The following is a 20,855-nucleotide window of genomic DNA, read 5'->3' as shown; positions in this document are numbered from 1 at the left end:
CCAGTCCGTCTCCTGGGCAAGTTCTTAGCCGCGCGGTTCCCAGAGGCGTGGCCCGGGGTGGATCCTGTAGGTGACGGGATCGGTCAGAGGGCAGGGCTGGCGCCCACGGGAGGTCGCGGCCCCCTCACCTTCTCGCTGCTGCTGCTGCTGCAGGAGCGGCGGCGGCTGCGGGACGCTGTGCGCGATGGGAGTGATGGCCGCAGTAGGGTACATGGCTGTGGAGACCCGGAGCGGAAGCGGAGTGAGGCCGGTGGGCGCCCGGCGTCGGCGGGGCGGGACTTATTCTAGGGGCGGGGCCTAGGATGAGGGCGGGGCTAGTGCCAGGCCTTGCGGAGGAGAGGCGTGGCCACAACGAAGAGAAGGCCTAAAGGTGGGGCCACGGCAACAGGAAAGAGGGGAGGGGCCAGGACCTGAGAGGCGGGGACAGGAGCTAAGGGAGGGGCTAAGGCGGGCCTTAGGAAGAGTCAGAGGTGGGGTGGGGCCTTGGTAGGGGCCGGGCAGGACTTGAGGGGCGGGACCGGACGCGAAAGACCCGGGCAGCGCCGAGAGCTGGGAAGCCAGGTTAAAGACAGACCTTGGGGCCGAGCCCTGGGGGCGGAGCTTCTTGTGGGGCGGGGTTTCTTGTGGGGCGGGGCCAACCGCGGGCCGGGCCGGGCCGCCTCCCTACCTGTGTACTGCTGGACTCCGGAGAAGGCGGGATGAAGGGTCTCGGCCATGGTCGGGCTCTGGGCTGCGGGCAGACAAAGGGACTAAGCGGGGCGGGGGCAGCATAAGACTTCTATCCACCCGCAATTCTTAAGAGCCGGAAAGAGAGCAACAGGCGTCCGCCCTCGCTTCACCTCTGCGTAAATGGTTTACAGGTATGATTCCAATTTTACAGGTGGGAAAACTGAGGCTCAAAGATCTGAAGTAACGGGCACAGATAGGAAATGGCAGAAGCCAAACTGGAATCCAGATTTCTTGGACTCCAGAGAGTTTGAAACATCCCATCTCTGTATCCCCATCAGGACCCCCTCGTTCCTTTTATTCTCTAGATTCTCCAGGACTCCAGGCCTCTGCTCCAGACCACCGCTCACCCCCGTCCCTTCCCCTCTCTTGCTGCCTACACCTCATTCATCAGTCACTTCATGGACCCCCCTATGTGGCTGTGACCTTTCTACTGCCCTGAGTGAAGGAGGTAAGTGAGGGGAGAGTTTGTCCATGTCACCAAAGCTGGTGAATCAAGAAAATTTAGCCAAAAGATTCTGCTCGAATGGAGAGAGAGAGGTTGCTCGAGGACAGAATGGTGTGGAGGGATGTGATTGTAAAAGAGTTGCATGAACGAATTACTTTGTAGAGCTGGAACAGTTCTGTATCTTGAATGTGGTGGTGATTACATGAATCTATACCTGTGATAAAACGGTGTAGAGTCACACACACACACAAGTGCATGTAAAAAGCAATGAAATCTGAATATGCTCTCCCACTCCAGTTGAGTTCATTGTACACACCAATGTCAGTTTCCTGGTTTTGACAATGTCCTATAATTATCTATGATGGTAGCATCAGGGGAAGCTGGGCGAGGAGTACACAGGACTTCTCTGTATTATTTTGGCAACTCCTCGTTAGCCTCAACCATTTCAAAATAAAAATAAAAATAAAAATAAATCCTCCTCATTGGTGGAAGCACAGATGATTTACTTAACCTCAGCAAGGTGTTGGAAGATGTTTGCCTTGAAATCATGGTATAGTAGGGAAAGGTGCAGAGCCCAGCCCAAATCAGTCCATGGTCAATACTGAGTGAATGAATGAATGAATAAATGAATGAATGAATATGGGTACTGATATCTTCCCAAACAGTAATGTTTAATAATTAAGATTGATGGTGCCATTCTTAGTACTAGGTGATGTGTTAAGCATTTTGCATAATGATTTCATTGTCAATGCAACCTCATGAGATGACTGATATTATCTGCCCTGTTCCATAGATGAGCAAACTGAAACTCAGAGACTTAAAGGAATCACCCAGGGCCTCCAAACCTGAATATGAACCCAGAAATGTCTGGGTACAAAGTTCCTATGTTTAACCTTTTTCTCTGTGCACACAAGCTGAGATTCCCTTTGTTCTGTCCCTCTGTTCCATGGGACACCAAGGCACAAGAAATTATGCTTGTCCTAGAGACACCGTCCCTGACCCCTAATGCTCTCCTAGGCCCTGAGGAATCACTCAAGTTACCTGGGTAGGGCATGAGGCCATTGGCATATACGGTCTCTAGGGCAGGGTGCCCACCAGGGAAGGGCACAACACCTGCAAAGCTGTTGGTGATGGGAGCCATGAGGCCGGGCACGGCGGCAGTGCTGAGCAGTGGGGGTGAGTGCAGTCCTGCAGAGCAGAAAAACATCATGAGGAGTCTGGGTCTAGCCCTGGCCCTGCCCACCCATCCTTGGGCCTCTGGAGGACTCTCACCAGAGGCAGGGGCGATGGGCGTGGCAGGCAGCCCATTAAGGCTGACGGCGCCAATCTGCTGAATGTGGCAAGGTGAGAAGGCCACGCCAGGGCTCAGGTAGCTGCCTGACGTGGACAGGACCGTTGTCTGCTGCTGCATGAGCTGGTGGTAGAGAGGGAGTCAATATGCACAATCAGGGTGGCACCTGCCCTGAGATCATAGCTCCCAGGGGGAGGCCTGGTCCTCCAGTAACTAGGGGGGTCAGGCTGGATATCTTGACTCAGGCCAGGGTCAGAGATCAGTCAGGAACTGGGGGTCAGCCTGGGATCAAAGCTTACTCTAGGATCAGGGCTCAGCATAGGGTTAGGGCTCAGTCTAGGTGCAGAGCTTATAGGAATCAGGGCTCGTCCAGGGATCTGGGTTCAGTCAAGGGATCAGTCAACATTTAACTCAGCCAGGGTTGGGACTCAGTTTGGAGTTAGCCTGGATTTAGAGGCTCAGCCTGGGTTTGGTCTCAGTTTGGGGTTGAGGCTTGGCCTGAATTATTTGGGGGCTGAGCATGGGGTCATGTCAGTCCAGAGTTGGGGTTCACCTTGGACCCAGGGCTCAGTTTATGGCTGGGGGCTCAGCTAGGGTTGGGGCTCAGGAATCAGCCTGGATTTGTGGGCTCAGCAATGGCCAGGATAGAACCCTAGGTCAGAGAGACTGGGTAGGAGACAGAAAGATAGGCAGAGAGGTCAAACCCCTCTAGACTTAGATCGAGAGAGAGACTGAGTCAGATCCTCCAAGTGGTCCTGAAAGCCCCACTGAGGTCACTCACAGCCTGGGCGTAGGCACTGTAGGGGCTGAAGGGCAGGGTGAGGGATGGTGTCAGGATGCCCAGCTGGCCCACCATCTGCTGCATGCGCCGTAGTGTTCGCTCCTTGTCTGTGTCGGCAAACTTGACCACCAGGCTGGAGGAGGCACCCTACAGGAGCAGCCGCAAGCAGGAAAAGAAAAAAGGAGGGAGGTAACCAGGAATCTGGGGACCCCAGAACCACACCAGCTCTGGCCCTTGGGTGAGAGGTATAGATGGCAATAGCTGTTGGCCCTGTCCATAAGCCCCAGCTGCAGACTTTGGGCTCCACAGTGAGACTACCTGAAGATCAGAGTCCTGGGTCTCGCACTTGATGGTGCAACCACCCCTGCACACAGGTGGGACATCTGGGCCCAGGGGGCAGTGTCTGAAGTACAGTGAAGGACCCTGACTCTCAGGCACACTCTCAAAAACAGGAGGAGCCTTGGCCTGTGTGGCTCAGTTGGTTGGGCATTGTCTCCTGCACCAAAGGTTGCCGGTTTGATCCTGGTCCGGGCACATACCAGGGTTGCAGGCTCCCTGGCAGAGGATGTGCAGGAGGCAGCCAATGTTTTGCTCTCATATCAATGTTTCTCTCTCTCTAAAAATAAATTTAAAATCTTAAAAAAAAAAAAAAACACAAAAAAACCCAGGAGGAGAATCCAACTACTAGAAAGGAACACTGGTGGCTTGGGTGGAGGATCCTATAATTGTCACCCACACCTGAGAACAGGTGAGAATCCAATCACCAAAGAGAAATGGGGCACAGATGGATAACTCTGCAAATGGCATCTTGTACCTGAGAACATGTGAGATTCCAACCACCAGAGAGGTTGACATGCCCCCTTTAATGGAGAGCTCACTCCCTGCTATGCCTGCCAACCTCATCACTGGACAGGTCTGAGTAGGAGGAAGCCTGACCTTTGTGATGAGCTAAATCATTTCTGTCCAGTGAGTAAAACTGATGCCTGCTCTTCTGAGACTGCCCTGTACTTCACACCCATTTTCAAGAACTGAGAGAGTTAGTTCTCCAAGGCTGTCTTTCCCATGCACCTTTAGACATTTGCATACAGTGAAAGTGGTCCCTAGAGCCTCCTTCCTGGGGGGCAGGGCCACTCCCAGTGCCTTGGTGGTCCTTCCCAGCCTCACACCACTGCTGACCCACAAGTTCCCAGCTCCAGTCTTGCCTCTGCCCACCCCCTACTCTGGCCCCAAAGAGACATTTCCAACTAACCTGGCCCCTTCCCTTCCTTGTTGAACCCCTCTGTGGCTCCCCATGGCCATAGGAAGAATCTGTGCCCCTCAGCCTTGAACTGCAGGCCCCTCCAGCCCATCCTCTCCAGCTCCTCTGGGGCTGCCCATTCCGATCCTGCCTTTGATCTTGTCCCCATACCCGCATGTCCCTCTGCGAGCCTCAACAACTCCCAGCAACCTTCAGGTCTCACCCCTCCTATATACTCACACACATACACTCACCATGCAGGTTCACAGTCATGCACAGCACTCATACACACTTACCATGCATGCTCACACATACTTGCACACATGCATTTACATACCCATGCACAAAATCACACAAGTACACACATAAGTACATACAGTCACTCTGCACACATAATCACATGCCCTCACCCACACATACTCACATGCATGCACTCATCCACACACATATTCACACACTTACCCTCACACACACACCTACAGAGGCACATGCATGCACTTGTTCCCCCCACATTACCCAGGCATACTCATGCACTCACACAGACATGCATGAGAGAGTGCATGCTCTCTCAGATTCACATGCTCTCTCAGACACACTCACATGCAGTACATCCTTGCACACACACATACATTCACACATACACATTCACACATTCATGATCACACACACATACACCCACTCACACCCATCAGAGACTGCCCCTTTTTCCACCTGTGCCCTCTGTGAAGAAGAGCCAGGATGGCTGGGATGGTAGAAACAGAACATCCTTGCCCCTTTCCCATGCCCACCACCATGGCCCAGGGCAGCTCCTACTCACCGGCATGGTCTGGCTGCCATGCAGAGCATGGATTGCCGCCTGAGCCTCCGTGTGGGAGGAGAACTTCACGAAGGCACAGCCTGCTCCAAGAGAAGAACAGGTGAGAGGCAACAAGGTCTTTCTAGGAAGGCAGAGGCCACTGGAGAGGGAGCTGAGAGCCCTGGATGGCCAGTCAGCATCAGACACATGCAGCCAGAAAGTCAGACATCTGGACAACAGAGCCAGCCAGCCATTTGCTCAGACAGAGAGCTGGACAATGAAGGATGAGACAGTAAGAGAAGCACATGGCCAGCCACAGACAGTTGGCCACCCATTCAATCAGAAAGCCAGCCAGCCAAATAGCTGTTTGTCAAACTCACAATCAAGTGATGAGGACAGGCTTAGAAAACACCATCAGCCACCAACACTAGGAAATCCAGAGTTGTAATCAGATGAGCAGAATTAAAGTGACAAACCATGAGACACAGATGCAGAGAGATACGGTCCTGTGTGCACTCAGGCAGAGATGTACTCAGACCTAGATGGATAGGCTCACGTGACCAGAGTTGGAGAAATGGGGATAAAGTCACCAACCAAGGGCAGACCCAGCCAGTCAGTCACACGGGCAGAATCAGGTGGACAGACAGACAGAGACCACCAGACACATGAAGACCCAGAAAGAAATAGTCATTTGGATACCCAGGCAGAAAGAGTCAGAGACAGATGCAGGAGGAGTGACACTCAACCCCAGTCACATACAGTCCCCTGGGCAGACAGGAAAACAAGTTTTTGGAGGTCATTAAACAAGCATTTCTAGAAGGTACAGCCCTATAGGAACGGTGGAGTGGGTAGGATCAGGCAGAAATACCGTCCACAGGACGCAGGCAAATCCGGGTGCAAACAGTCCCACGGCAGTCGTGGAGGCGGCGTCTCCGGGGGACTCGGGCGGGTAGGTGGGCACCGTCCCCGCCCAGCCGCCGAAAGGGCGGCCCCGCCCAGCCTCGGGCCCGGCGACCAGTCTGGCTCCGCGCGCCGGGCCGGGGGTCCAACCCGGGCCCCGCCCTGCTCCCCACGTTCACAGCCCCGGCCCCAGAGCCTGCCCAGCCCCTGGCCTGTCACCTTTGCTGCTGCCATCAGGCCCCCGGAGCACCGTGCACTCGTCTATGACCCCGAAGGGCTGGAACAGCCGCAGCACGTCCTCCTCCGACTGCTGCTTGTTCAGCATCCCCACAAACAGCTTCCGGTCCCCTGTGGGCGGAGACACCACCTCAGCCGAGTCCCGGCGGGACAGCCTCCGGGAATTCCTCCCCTGGCCGCCGGCTCCGCGCGCGCAGGGTCACAGCCGGGCGCTCTCCCTGCCGCGGGTCCCCAGCCTCCCGCGTTCCCGCGCGGGCTCATCGCCAAGCCTTGGCTCACTCAGCCCCCCCCCCCCCCCCAATGCCCTTCAGTCCTCCCAGGCGTCTGCTCAGGGAGCTCACACATAGTACCGGGGTTAGGAACTGCCTGGCCTGGCCCAGGTCCCTGTCGGTCTGTCTGTCTTCTGCCATCTAGATTTTCCAGGGAGGGGTGAGCGCTAGTGGCCTCTGCATCCTCATGGTGCCCAGCAGAGCTCCCTGCCCAACCCTACCAGGGCTCAGAAGGGGCTAGGCAATCAGTGTTTGCTGAATGAGTGAAGAGGGCATGTCTGTGCACAGGACCAAGTGCCTGGGCAGCCTGGAGTGGGTGCCTGGCTGGATGCCTGGCTGGGGCCTGCCCAAGTCTAAGGCCAGGGGTCAGTGTGGGCCAGCCTCTCCTGTGTGAGGCGCCAGAGCCCTGCCCCCTGGGGTAATAGCGCTGCTCCCCTATGATCAGGAACAACCTGGCAGCGTCCTCTCCCAGAGAAGGTGAGCTGGGTTACTATGGAGACCAGTTTTCTGGCAGCTGTCACTCATGGGGGTGGGAGGCAGGGAGAAACACAGAAGCAGAGAGATTGAAAATCAGGGAGAGAAAGACAGATGAGTGAAACAGAGACAGGCAAAGAGAGATACAGAGAGCAGCAGAGAGAGAACCAGAGACAGGAAAGAAAAGGATGAGAGAGAAACAGATATGGAGGGAGAGGGTGGAAAGAGAGCGGATGGAGATGGAGACATGCAGACCCCACCTCTGATCTCTGACCCACACTGGCAGCCAGGTCAGAGAGCATGAAAACAGGCTCCCAGCCCATACGGGCTTGACCAGGCTCTTATCCATATGCAGGGTTCCTACCAGCCTTGTCCCACACACCACCCCGAGGGCTGGCTATTCTCCCTCAGCCCCCAATCCACCTGAGATGGGGCAGGGGGACAAAAATCTCCAAGATGTTTTGTAACCTATGGGGACAGCCAAGCATCCCCCTCCATGGACATACCCCCACCACACAGTCCCGCCCCATGCAGACACCAGGCCCCAGCCTGCATGCCCACATGCCCAGCCTGTTACAGTCAAGCACACATACTTGAACACACACGCCCGCGCACAGGCTGGGTGTGCAGCCATGCACTCACCCCCACTGCACCAGCGGCAGAAACATGCATGCATATGTGCACATACTTGCACGTGTCTGCACACAAGTGTGCCCGAGTATGCATGCTTACATACACAGACATGCACACTTGTCCAGACATGCAAACGTGCACACACACACACCAGAAATCAATCCATAGCTCTTCAGGGACCCTATCTCCTCTGCGTCAGAAGATCCCCATTACTGCTCCCTGAGAGGAATGGGGTAGGTATTTCAAGTTCCAGAGGAAAGTAGCTGCACCTGGCCTGTGGCTATGTGCTTGGGAAGAGGGGACAGAGGCCCCTGCTATCCTGTCTCTACCCCATTAGGTGTGTAAGCAAGCAGATGACTGCTGCAGCCTTTTGTGAAGGGGTCTCATTCCTCCACCAACCCCCAGCCTGGAGGTCACAGAGAGATGACAACTACCTCCACGACTTTCGCTGTCCGCAGGCTTCACCTGGATTGGCCTCGCCATCTGTGGAAAGAGGGGTATGGGGGAGGTCAAGGTCAGCAGCTGGAGTAGCATGTGTAGGGACTTTGCCTGAGCTCTGCCAGGCAACCCTGCCCACCTCTCCAGCCTCAGCATCCCACCAACCACCAGGCAGCAACTAACACTCCACTCAAACCAAACAACACATGGTCCCACCTACAGGGCCTTGATCATGCTGTCTGAAAAACTTTTACTTAGCCTCTAAAACCCAGTAACAATATCCTTTCTTCCAGGAAGCTTCCTTGCCTCCCCAAGTGCCAGAGACTGTTTACAAAAATGGCCCAACTCCTCCAGTCCCTGTATGTGATGATACTTTGTGGTTCCTCTCATCAAGAACTAAAGTCACCTGGCCGGGTGTGGCTCAGCAGTTGAGCATTGACCTAGGATCCAAGCAATCGGGCTTTGATTCCTGGTCAGGGCACATGCCCGGGTTGCGGTCTCGATCCCCAGTTGGGGGCATGCAGGAGGCAGCCGATCAATGAGGACTCTCTCATCATCGATGTTTCTATCTCTCTCTCCCCCTCTCCTTTCCTCTCTCTGAAATCAATAAAGATATAAAAAATAAAAATAAATAAAATTAGATTTTAAAAAAAGAACTAAAGTCTATTTTCCTTTTGAATCTGGACTTGGCCATGTGACTTGCTCTGACCATAGAATGAAGTGGAAGTGAAGTTGTGGGGGTTCTAACTTTGGCTTCAAGAGGCCTTGCAGCTTCCACTCATGAGACCCTGAGCATACCAGGTCATGCCAGGTCATGCCCAGGAAAACTATTGGAGTATGGTAGACCTTATGCACAGAGAGGCCTCACTAACACACAGCACATAGGAGTGAGGTCGTTCTGGCCTAGCTTGCCCCAGTCAAGCCCCAACTGACTGCAGCTGCATGAATGACCCCTGGAGCAAGGCTGGGATTACCAACTCACAGAATCATGAACAAATAAAATGGTTGGGGTGGTCTGTTACTCAGAAGTAGCTGACTAATACACCAAGGCTGCTGCTTTTAGTCAGCTCCCAGAGCTTCAGGTGGGAGGACTGTCATACCTGAGTGGACCAGCCTAAAATCTGGACTCATGTTCTGGACACTTCTATCCCACACCCCTGGCACTGAAAATTATGTTCAATAGAAGAAATCCTCCCCTAGCCCTTACCCCCAAACTTACCCAGCCATGAGTATGATATGAGCTAATGTGAACATTTGACAGCAGACTTGAGGGATATAGGATGAGGAGGCATTTGCTTCTCCACTGATCCTAGGACAGAATCTTCCTCCCAACTTGGTATCTCTGGTGAACTCCTACTTGTTCGTCAAATCCCAACTCAAAAGCCCCCAAGTGGGCAATCCTTTCACCCCTCAAGTTCCCTCCTCCCTCTGCCTCAGGGCAGGACATGTCTCTGTATTGCTCTTCTTCCTCCAGACTGAGGACCACAGCATCACCCCACACAGGGCAGGATACATGGGAGATTCAGAGGAGCCTCCTGAACTGAGCTGACCAGAAGAAAGGGGCTGACATCCACCAAACAGAAAGGCACCTCATCCCTCCCCAATAGGCCTGGGGGCAGTGAGTGCTGGTCCTAGGTCAGACAATCTTGGAGTAGATCCCCACCCATCCAGAGAAGGTGCTTGATAAATGTCAGTTTTCTGATCATAGTGCAGCTACCCAGCAAGCTCAAGAGAGAGACATGGTTTTCACCCCATTTTATAGATGTCAAAATCAAGGCCCAGAGAAAAGTTATTTACTATATCCACCAAGGTCATGGTAGATGAGTTGAGGCACTAAGGAGCCCTAGAGGTCAAATGTAGAGGTGTTTCCACCCACTCCCATGAGTAGAGACCCCTCACCAACTTTGAAACCCCCATGTCTCCTCCCCTCTGAATTATTTCCCCTTCTCTCAGACTCTGTCCCAGCTCTGAACTCCCTCTTTGAGCCTCTCCTTTATTCAGCACCCCCTTTCCCTGAGTCCCCTCCCATGGTAGACTCCCCTCCTCCTCTCTAGTTTCCCTCACCTTTCTCAGTCCCTTCCTTCTCTCTGCTCCCCTTCCCCTACCTGAGCCTCTCCCACTTCAGATCCCTTCCCCCTATCTGAGTGTGTTCCCAGGCACATATGGGCGCAGCTGCCTCAATCTGAACTCAACCTTGGGAGCTCCAGAACCAGGGAGGCCTCAGCCTCCCCAATCCAGTGTCCCCAATTCCGGTAGTTCAACAGTTCTGCCACCCAGCCACACCCTCAGAGGAAAGGGGGACCCATGTCTCCCTTCCCCCACCACCACACACACACACACACACACACACACACACACACCAACCTGGGTACCACACCCTGCTAGCTGGAGGCAGGAGGGGAGATTATTTCAACCAGATGGGACCAGATTCTGGGCTGGGGGCAGACTGAGGTGATGAAAGGAAGTGGGGGAAAAGGGGGCACCTGAGCATCAGCCTCCTGCTCCCCCACCCCTCCCACCTCACCTCCACTGGCCCTCATCTCTTCCCCCTCCCAGCACCTTGGGCAGATGAGGATGGGGTTGCCAAGGCAACACTGATTCACCACATGGAAGCTGGCAATTGTTGTTACCATGGAAACCGCCTCTTAGGGGCGAGCCTAGCTCCTGCCTTGCACAAAAGAGATATTTAAATATAATCTTCTGGAGATGGATGAGCCAAGAGAGGGAAGTAGGGAGGGGGCCACAGGGAGGGAACCTGCCCCCACCATAGCACCCTCACCACATTCCCGTGGCCTGGGTACCTGCTCACCCTCTGCACCTTTGGATGCTGCAGAGCCTGGGACCTTTCACCTCCTACTGGGAGGCTCCTTCCCCTTCCTGGGTCAGCTTGGCAGGGGGAGGAGGCCCTGGTCTGGTCCCAGAAGCCAGGTGTGCAGCCCCCTCCTCTCCGGCCTCCCACTTGGAAGCTGAGGCTTGGAGGCCCAGCTGTCCACACCCCACAGGCCCGCACCCCGCCTCACCCACCAGCCTAGAGACTCACACCAGGCTGGCACCCAGCAGGCTGTGGCCTGCAGCACCGGCCCTGGGCGCACAGGGGCGCATACACAGCAGGAAGCCGAGGCCCGATGCCCCACTTCCTGAGCCCCACGCCCAGGCAATCCACCAGCCCCTGGCCAGGCCCTGCGTGCCCAGCAGAGCCCGGAGGAGGGGTGCCAGGAGGGAACGGGGTCTCCTCATACCCCCACCTCTCCAGCCCACCCCCTTCCAGCTCCCTCTCTCCATCTGTCCCACCAAGGTCTCTGCTGAGCGCCCTCTCTCCCTCCCCCACCTCTGGCTCCCCAGTGTTGCATCTCTTCCTTCTGCCCTCTCCCTCCCTCTTTTCATTTATTCAACAACATTCCCAGTGTGCTGAGTAATTTTGAATCCCAGGGAGGATCCCACTTGTCTGGTGGAGGGGAAGAGAGGCAGATACAGACACTCCCACACTCATAGGGTCAGGGTTTGGGCAGAGGGCAGAATCAAGGGCTGGGAGAGCCTAGAGCAAAGAACAGCAAAGAGCCAAAGGCTATGCGGGGGCTGCACTGAAGATGGGAAATCCGTGGTGGGTTTTGAAGTGAATAGGAGTTTGAGGGGAGAAATTTCTCACGTGGGAGCAATATGTACATCCACTGACATTAATCTCCAAACAACTTTATGAGATGGAAACATTCCCATTTTATAAATGGGCAAATCCGAAAGGGAAAGAAGAACATCAGACTCAGAGGCCCACCCTAGCCGGTTGCTCAGTGGTTAGAGCATCAGCCCTCAGCCGGAAGGGTCCGGGTTCCATTCTGACCGAGGCACTTACCTCGGTTGCAGGCTCCAGCCTGGGTTGGGGCTTGTGAGGGAGGCAACCGACGGCTATGTCTCCCTTATCTCCCTCTCTCTCTCTCTCTCTCTCTCTCTCTCTCTCTCTCTCCCTCTCTCCCTCTCTTCCTCCTTCCACTCTCTCTGAAAAGCAATGGAAAAATATCCTCCAGTGAGGATTAAAAAAAAGAATCAGAGGCCCAATCTCCTGCCAATTTCCTCAGTGTCCTCTGAGGACCCAGCTATCCCTCTAGTCAAGGTCCTGTGGGCTGGGGCTCTGGGAGTGTCTGTGTCTTTGGGGTAGGCACACATGAAGTGGCTGGGGTCCAGTCCTTGCTCTGTCCCCCAGCCTTTGCTGGGTGACTTCAACCAAGCCGTACACCACTGGGAAAACAGGGTCCCTTAAGTATGACCTATGTATAGTACAGATGGGGAAACTGAGGCCACTGGGGGCAGGGACTGCAGGAGGAGTCTCTAGTAGTCAGGCTGGGGCCTTAAAGAGTCTCCTGGGTTTGCAAAGTTGTGCCTTTAGAAGACATGGGGACCCCAGGGGAAGCCCCAACTGGGTTGTTTCCGGGGGTGAGGGGTGTGAAGAGGAAGGAAGCAAGGCGGACCCCTGCTGGGCTGCCCAGGTCACCATCCCTGCCTCCTCCTCTCCCACCTGGGCCCAGATCAAGTGTCTCTCCTGGTCTAGATGCTGCCTTGGCTCCCTATTGCCCTTGGGGTAGCTCTTCCACTTGGCATTTGAGCCACCTTTGCTGCTCAGCCCCAGACTTCCCTCCTATGCCCCTGGGACGCTGCTGTTGCACTAACTTGGCTGGAGTACACCCCTCTGCACACCATCCTCACCTTGAAAAGACCCCTCAAATTCCACTTCCTCTGACACCTTCCCCTCACTGTCTGTCTGCTTTGGTTGCTTTGCCTAGACCTTGCTTTGATCACAGCACAACTCCTAACACACACACACACACACACACAGTCCCTCTTTTGGGTGAGCTCTTCGGGGCAGGGGTTGAGGGGCTCTGTGTTTTCTAACCCGAGAAGACCCAGCACAGAGTCCATAGAGAACAACTGAAATGGAATGAAGCAAGACCTATGGTTTTCACAGAAAGTGAAACCAAAGTCTTATCCCCATGGGCACAGAGCAAGCTGGAAATGTGCTGGGCACAGTGTTCAGCAGGGAGGTAACCCAAGAGTTTGTGCCAGGCTCTGTCTACACCAGCTCCCTTTCGTGGGAAGCAAACAGGCTTGGAAAGACACTACTGACCATGAGTCCTGATGCTTGACTTGCCGGGATGGTCCTCTCATTCAGCATAGATTGACCAAGTTCCCATTGTGTGCTTAGAACCTGGCATGGGTCACCTCACAGAATTCTCAAAACACTCCCATTTCACAGGTAAGTAAACTGAGGCCCAGGAAGGTCAAATCATTAGATGATTCAGCACTTTGGGGCCCCTCGCTCATTTGCAGGTTTGGCTTGACACTGAGCCAAGTCATGGGGTGTGAGCGTGGGTCCTGCAAGGGGGCCACCTCAGAGATGCCTATGTACACAGAAGGGGTTTTCAGAAAGGGTCTATGGGGGACCCACAGCCGAACAGACAAAGGCATCCCTTTCAGGGGTGCTCAGATAAGCAGTAGGGTGGCTGCCAGATCTGGGTGTCCCTTGCCCCCAAGACCTTCATGATGAAAAAGATGGTGTTGCCTTAAACAGTCCAAGAGACAGCAGCTGGCTGCACTGGCCTCCACTGCCTCCCCCCCCCACAGGACCCATTCCACTTCCAGGAACCACCAGCAGAGATCCTCTGCTGGGATCTAAGGCACTTGCCCAGCCTGGATTCAGGGTCCTGGGTCCTTTCAGGCTCTAGTCTGGGATCCTGTTGTATTCAATTTAGGATCCTATGCCAGAACGCTGAGATTTGATTAACCTGATTCCACCACGGACCCCGCCAGCGCACTTGAGGGGGGAACTGGAAAGGAGGGTCATTCTCACTTCAGAAAGAAGTATTAGGGGAGGGGAGCTCGGCTGAGCCATGGTGGAGGCACAGGGAAAGCAAATGACCTGAGCCGTTCCTTTCGTGGTTTATCCAGAGATAAAAAGAAGTCTCCACTCCACACTGCCTTCCCCAACACACACACACACACACACACACACACACACACACACACACACACACGGGTTTGGGGGGGAGGGGTGCAGGGGACAGGAAAGATGGTGGCTGTCTTGATCTCTAGAGTGACTCAGCTCTGGTCCCTAACTCCCTGGCTGGTGTGCAAGCATGCACAGGCACAAGAGCTGGTAGGGTTGGTTTTTCCAGCACGAGGTGAACCTCATGCAGCTCCAGCTTTTGGTGGAGACACCTGGGGGGGGGCTCAGACTTCAGTGCTCAGATGCAGCTGACAGGTGAGGGGGGCCTTCTGCCCCAGCAATCCCCCTCCACCCGTGCAATCTGCAAATGAGCCCCCAGATCTGGTTCTGAAAGGCTGGTCCCATATCTGTGGGTGTCCTGGGGGAGGGTGGCTTACCCGGAAAGTCAAGCCCTTCACTAATCAGAAGCCAAAGGTACACACACTTAGGGATCAGAACTCCTGGGCATGTGCCCAGTGGGAACGTGGCGCGTGCACACCAGAACCAACACACGGAAATGGATCTGCTCGGAACAGCAAAAACTGGAAACAACCCAAATGCCAGCAACAGGGGGACGGACAAATCGTGTAGTCACGCGTGGCGCTGCGCGGCGGCGGAAAAGCTCCGGCTACAGACGCGTGCCACCTGCCTCTTCCCAGCGTCACACTAAGTGTGGGGGGAAATGCGGATGGGAAGGCCTACATATGATCTGATTCCACTGACATTGGGTTAAGAGGAAAACAGGCAAAAGCCAGCTAATATTTTAGAAAGGTGTAAGTGCTGAGGCCATGGAGAAAGGCAGAGGTTGGGTACCATAAAAGTCAGAATAGTGACTCCTCCCACTGGAAGAGAGGCTTGGCTTGGGGACATGGGATGGGGATTTTCAGGGTGCCAACTGTGTAGTAATAATGGGAGTGTTTGCTTTATGATTATTTGTGTTGCGTGCACTTTTCTCTAAGTGTGTGGTATTTTGCAAACTTTAAGAAATAATTTTTTAAAATCAGGCTATACTCCCAGAGGATGCTGCCCAGGCCTGGGGGGGGGGGGTGTCCCCAGGGGTCCCTGCATCCCCAGGGTCCAGATCTGAGCCACCCTCCCCTTATTTATCAAACATCAGCCTTTACCTCCAGGAGGGAAGGGACCAGCTTGCAGGAAACTGAATCAGACAAGCCAGAGGTTCAAGGCCTGTGGAGTGGGATGGATATAGCTGCAGCCCTCACCCTGCTAGGTGACCTTGCATGAGTCCCTTCTCTTACCCACAGTCTCCCCCTCTGTCAAACAGGGCTGGCAGCAGCTCCAGCTCCCCTGGTGGACATGGCATTTAGATGAGGGGCCTCAGCAGTGCTGGGCAATGGTGATAATGCACACCCCAGGCCCAGTGTGGAGGCTGGGGAAACTGAGACCCTGAGAGGAGAGGGTATTGCCTGAGACTCTTCACAACCCAACTATGAGCTGGTATCAAAGAGAGACCTTGAACCTTGCAGTCTAGACATATGATGATACTGTATCATGTTCCTGGGTCTAGAACATTCTAGGTCTGTGCTATCCAATATAATAGCTGACCCCTGGTCTAGAATATTCTAGGACTGCACTATTCAATATGATGGCTGGCTCCTAGTCTAGAATGTTCTAGGTCTGCACTCTCCAATACAGTAGCTGGCTCCAGTCTAGAACACTCTAGATCTGTACTAACACAGTAGCCAACCCCTGATATAGAACATTCTAGATTTGAGCTGTCCAATGTGGTAACCACTAACCACATGTAGCCACTTAAGTTTAAATTTACATTTATTAAAATTAAATAACATTAAAAATATAGTTCCTGAGTCATACTTGCCACATTTTAAAGGCTCAATAGCCACATGGACCTAGTGGCCACCATACTGGACAGCACGGACAGGACATGTCCATCACTGGAGAAAGTTCTATTGGACAGCAATGGTCTACAATGGGGTTTGGCAAATTACAGCCTTATTCTGACCCTTCTGTCTGTTTTTGTAAATAAAGTTTTATTAGCACACAGCCACACCCATTCGTTTTACATGTTGTCTGAGGCTTTTATGTGGTCATATGCCGGGCAAAGCAACAACAACAACAAAATGTATTCTCTGGTCCTTTACATAAAAAGTTTGCTGACATTGGGCTTAGAACATTTTATTTATTTATTTTATATATGTTTTCAGAGACAGGAAGGGAGAGGGAGAGAGAGAAACATCAATGATGACAGAGTCATTGACCGGCTGCCTCCTGCACGCCCCCCACCGGGGATCAAGCCCACAACCCGGGCACGTGCCCTGACCCAGGATTGAACCGGGACCTCCTGGTTCATAGGCCGATGCTCCGCTGCTGAGCCACGCGGCTGGGCTGGGCTTAGAACATTTTAGAACTATACTGGGCCGTATAACAGCCATCAGCCACATGTGGCTACCGAGCCCTTGAAATGTGGCTTGTGTGACCAGAGAATGGGATTTTAAAGTTTGCCTAATTATAATTAATAAACTATATTGAATGCCTGTGGAAATAATAAGATTTTAGAGATATTGGGTAAAAATAAAATACAGCATTAAAATTCATTTCGCTGTTTCTTTGCCCTTTTTCAGTGGTGTTACTAGAAACTGTAAATGGCGTGTGTGGCTCGCACCCTGTTCTATCAGCACTGCTCGCCTGCTCCTGTTCCCCTCCCCGGGGTTCACCCGCCTGGGCACCGTCAGTTCTTTGTTGTGGGGGGCCACCCTGTGCCCTGCAGAATCCCTGGCCTCTACCATCTTCCAGTCTTGACAATGACAAATGTCCTCAGACATCGCCCAGCGTTCCCTGGGAGCAGAATCACCCTGGGTTGAAAACTCCTCCTAACCTAATGTAAACTTTTCCATTAGACAACAGAGGCTCTCGTGTGTTCTCAACAACACACCAGGCACATTCCTGCCTCCGAGTCTTGGTACACTCCGTCCTCACGCCGCCCCCATCTTTATCTCCATCTGCCACAGTCTTCCCCATCTCTCAAGGCTCAGCTCAAAAGCTCCCTCCTCCAAGGAGCCACCCTGTTTGCTCTCTAAGTCTGCCATGCAGGTCAGCTGGTGACACTGCTCCAGGTCGCCCTTACATCTGGCGATTTATTGTGTGGTAACCCTCTGTAGTGGGTTGAATGGTGGCCCCCCTAAAATATGTCCAAGTCCTAACCTCCAAAACCTGTGAATGAAATGGGACCTTATTTGGAAAAGGGGTCTTTATGAATGGAATTAAGTGACAGATCTGGAGATGAAGTCATCCTGGATTCAGGGTGAGCTCTAAATCTAATGACAGGCATCCTTAAAAGAGAAGGGCAGAGGGATATTGGAGAGATGTGGACACAGAGGAGAAGACCATGTGACAACAGAGATGGGAATTATTGGGGTGATGAATGTACCAAGCCAAGGAACTTCTGGCAGCCACCAGAAGCTGAGAGAGTCACAGAAAGGATCCTCCCAGAAGGAGTGCAGCCCTGCTGCCACCTTGATTTCTGATTTCTGGCCTACAGAACTGTGAGACAATATATTTCTGTTGCTTTAAGCTCCCTGGTTTGTGGTGCTTTGTAAGCAGCCCCAGGACTCCAGTAGTTGGAAGAAGGGTTTTGAAAATTGAAATCAAACCAGGTCATTCCTCTGCTAGCCACCCTCCCATTGCCACAGCCACCCTTGTAACAAAATCCAAACTCCTCATGTGGTCCTGCCCCTTTCCTCTTCTCCATCTGCCTCCCCCCTCACACTCCCATGGTTTCACTGCTGACCTTCTCGCTGCTCCTCAGATGCATCAGGTTTGGTCCAGCCTCAGGGCCTTTGTACTGGCTGTGTCCTCTACCAGGGATGCCCTTCCTGCAGAGAGTGCATGGCTCCCTCCCTCACCTTCATCAGGCCATCAGCTTGTCTCCTCAGAGAAACCTTCCCTAGCCATCTGGTTTATCTATAACCCGCTGGGCAGGAACACCTCAGACTTCCTGTTCCCAGCCTTGATGGCTACAGATGTCCCAAGCAGCCCCCAAATTCTTTTGATGCTGAGGGTCCCTGAGAATTCCAGAGGGAAGGGCAAGGCCCACCCCCAGAGCCATGAATCTCACTGTGGTTCCTTCACTTTCCATCAGGAGGTGCTGCCTGGAGACCAGGGTCACTTGACTCAGAGGACCCCTCTCCTTCACTGGGGAAAGGGACCTTCTGCCACTTAAAGAGGACAAGGTTGACAAGAGAGACCTGGCAGGAACAGAGCCTGGGCTGGCCTCCCCTAGGGATGGAAATACCTCCCAAGCAACACCTGCATCAAGGGCTGTAAATCTATTTGCTTTGATGTTCCTCTAACACACCAGGCACAGGCCTGCCTCAGGGCCTTTTCACATGCTGCTCATCTTCTGGTCTCAGGACAATGACACTCACATCCTTGACCAGGTGCCACCTGCATAACTATGCACAACCACTCTGGTGTGACACTTAGGGCCCAATATGCAGTAGGCACTCAATAAACGCTCACTCTGGTCATCATTTCTGTCCCTCTGAGCCTTATACCTCTTTCTGAGTCCAGAGACACACGGGCTTCACAGCTGATCCCAAGAAGGGCTTCGGCCTTCCCTGGGCTGAGAGCAGCCCTGCCATCCTCCCCCCTCCCCAGATAGCATCCCGACTCACCCCGGGCAAGGTCTTCTGTTCGTGCAGAGCAGTCTGAGCTTTGATGGCAGAGTCCCTGGCACAGTAAGTGAGAAAGGCACAGCCTGGAGGGGAGAGAATGGGGGTGTTAAGAGAAAAGGATGCTGTACAGCCATGTTCATAGCATCATTCGCAACAGCCAACAGGTGGAAACAACCCAAGTGTCCATGGACAGATGAATGGACAAACAGTGTGTTCCATCCACACAGTGGAATATTATTCAGTCTTTAAAAAAAGGAAATTCTAACACCTGCTATGGCATGGATGAACCTTGAGGATATTTTGCTCAGTGAAATAAGCCAGACACAAAAGGACAAATGTATAATTCCACCCAGAGGAGTCAGATCCACAGGGACAGACAGTAGAATGGTGGGTGTCAGGAGCTGTTTAATGGGGACAGAGTTTCAGTTTGGGAAGATGAGAAAGTCCTGGAGATGGATGGTGGTGATAGTTGTACAACAATGTGAATGCCACTGACCTATATACACTTAAAAATGATTAAGATGGTAAATTTAACACTATGTGTGTTTTACTACTGTAAAAAAAAAATTGGGAGAAAGGAGGAAAAATGGTTAAAATGGTAGATTTTTATATTATGTGTGTTTTACAACAGTTAAAATAATAAAATAATAAAAGAGAGGGCCCTGAAGCCACCTTTGGCTGGGGGAGGGCAGCAGCAGTGGTTCAGCCTCCAGCCCCCTTCGCCCCTCACGCCCGTCGCTTCCCAGAGAGCGGACCGGAAGGGAAGGCGCAGCGCCAGCTGCTCGTTCAGTCCGCGGCTGACCGAGATGAAGAGACTCTCAGAACCGCGGGCCGGCAACGGGGGGGCGGGGCCGGGGCGGGGCCGCTCGCGGGGGGGGCAGCTCCAGGAGCCGGAAGAGGTCCCAGCACAAGCATGAGGCGCGGTGGGCTCTGCCACTGACTCGCTGTGTGGTCTTGGCTGGGGCACTGCCGGGCTTTGCCTCAGTTTCCCGCATCAGAAATAAGGGTCCGAGAGCGCCGAAAGACCGACCAACCGAGAGGCGCCCCGGAGCCGGGCGTGCGGCTCGGGGCCAATCAGGAGAGGCAGGGGGCGGGGCTGGCCCGACAGGGGTCCAAAGCCGCGGTGCGATTGGGCCGCGTCCGGGGGTTGGGGCGGGGGGTGCGTGAGAGTTGAAAGTCGCAGAGGCAAGAAACATTGAGAGAGGGACGCGAGGAGTAAGAAACTCCCAGAGACAGACCGATGAGATCAAAGGGATTTTGAAAAATGTTTGCAGGAGGCGGCGTGGGAGTTGCAGGCAGGTGTCAGGACCCCCGGGATGGACACGGGGGTCTGAGCCCCGCACTGGGCTTTGCCTCTCTTACTTCTGTGGTCCTTATTTTCACTGCCTGTGAAATGGGACCATCACTGGCTTCTCTGATACTGTTGGGCCCTGGGTCCACCATCCCCAGCTCCTCCCACTCATGGCCCCTGTCTCTGCCTCTCCCTTCACTCCTGACCTCCTGTGCAGAGCTCTTGGGAACAGCTCTGCGGTGCCCACTTCTGCCCCAGGCAGGAGCTAACGACAGCTGCGTCCCCACAGTGGCTACTCCCACCAGCTGGGACGGGTAATGGGGAGGGGTGTCTGCGCCGGGCCTGGGAGGTCTCCTGGTACCCTGGGAAGGGGGGGCACCAGAAAGAGCTGAAGACGGTTTCTAGCATTTTAAAATAACGTTTGTAAATGTGAAATGGTGCAGCCACTGTGGGGAACAGTTTGGCAGTTCCTCAGAAAAGTTAAACTTAGAATTACCATATGATCCAGCAACTCCACTTCTGGGTAGATACCCAAAAGAAACGAAAGCAGGGACTCTAAGAGATATTTGCACACCCATGCTCACAGCAGCATGATTCACAACAGCCAAATATCCACCAACAAATGAACGGGTAAACGAAATGTGGGATATACGTACAATGAAATATTATTCAGCCTTAGAAAAGAAAGAAATTCTGACCCATTGCTACAAC

At 53.6% G+C, this 20,855-nt stretch overlaps 1 protein-coding gene and 1 long non-coding RNA gene across 4 annotated transcripts in view; one reads left to right on the top strand and one right to left on the bottom strand.

Annotated features, from left to right (window-relative positions):
* CELF5 (CUGBP Elav-like family member 5) overlaps window positions 1-20,855 on the bottom strand; it is a 41,933-nt gene that overhangs the window by 8,179 nt on the left and 12,899 nt on the right. For 2 of the 3 annotated variants that reach the window (XR_013998749.1, XM_081136241.1), the window contains exons 2-10: window positions 18,854-18,936; window positions 8,224-8,275; window positions 6,399-6,527; window positions 5,301-5,380; window positions 3,247-3,393; window positions 2,447-2,588; window positions 2,216-2,362; window positions 668-730; window positions 129-215 (exon numbers count right to left, since the gene is read on the bottom strand). Coding sequence is in view for 1 of the 3 variants with exons in the window: in XM_081136241.1 (XP_080992367.1) it covers window positions 129-215; window positions 668-730; window positions 2,216-2,362; window positions 2,447-2,588; window positions 3,247-3,393; window positions 5,301-5,380; window positions 6,399-6,527; window positions 8,224-8,275; window positions 18,854-18,936 (930 nt within the window). In the remaining 2 variants the exon portion in view is untranslated. The remainder of the gene's footprint in view (window positions 1-128; window positions 216-667; window positions 731-2,215; window positions 2,363-2,446; window positions 2,589-3,246; window positions 3,394-5,300; window positions 5,381-6,398; window positions 6,528-8,223; window positions 8,276-18,853; window positions 18,937-20,855) is intronic. The other variant, XR_013998750.1, reaches the window with a different exon arrangement.
* On the top strand, window positions 778-8,204 carry LOC308556728. The gene is made up of 3 exons (XR_013998751.1): window positions 778-860; window positions 1,035-1,177; window positions 8,130-8,204. It is a non-coding gene; the product is annotated as an uncharacterized lncRNA (long non-coding RNA).

Source organism: Miniopterus schreibersii (genome assembly GCF_964146895.1).
Source record: "Miniopterus schreibersii genome assembly, chromosome: 4".
Lineage (NCBI taxonomy): Eukaryota > Metazoa > Chordata > Mammalia > Chiroptera > Miniopteridae > Miniopterus > Miniopterus schreibersii.
This window is presented reverse-complemented; position numbering and strand designations above follow the sequence as displayed.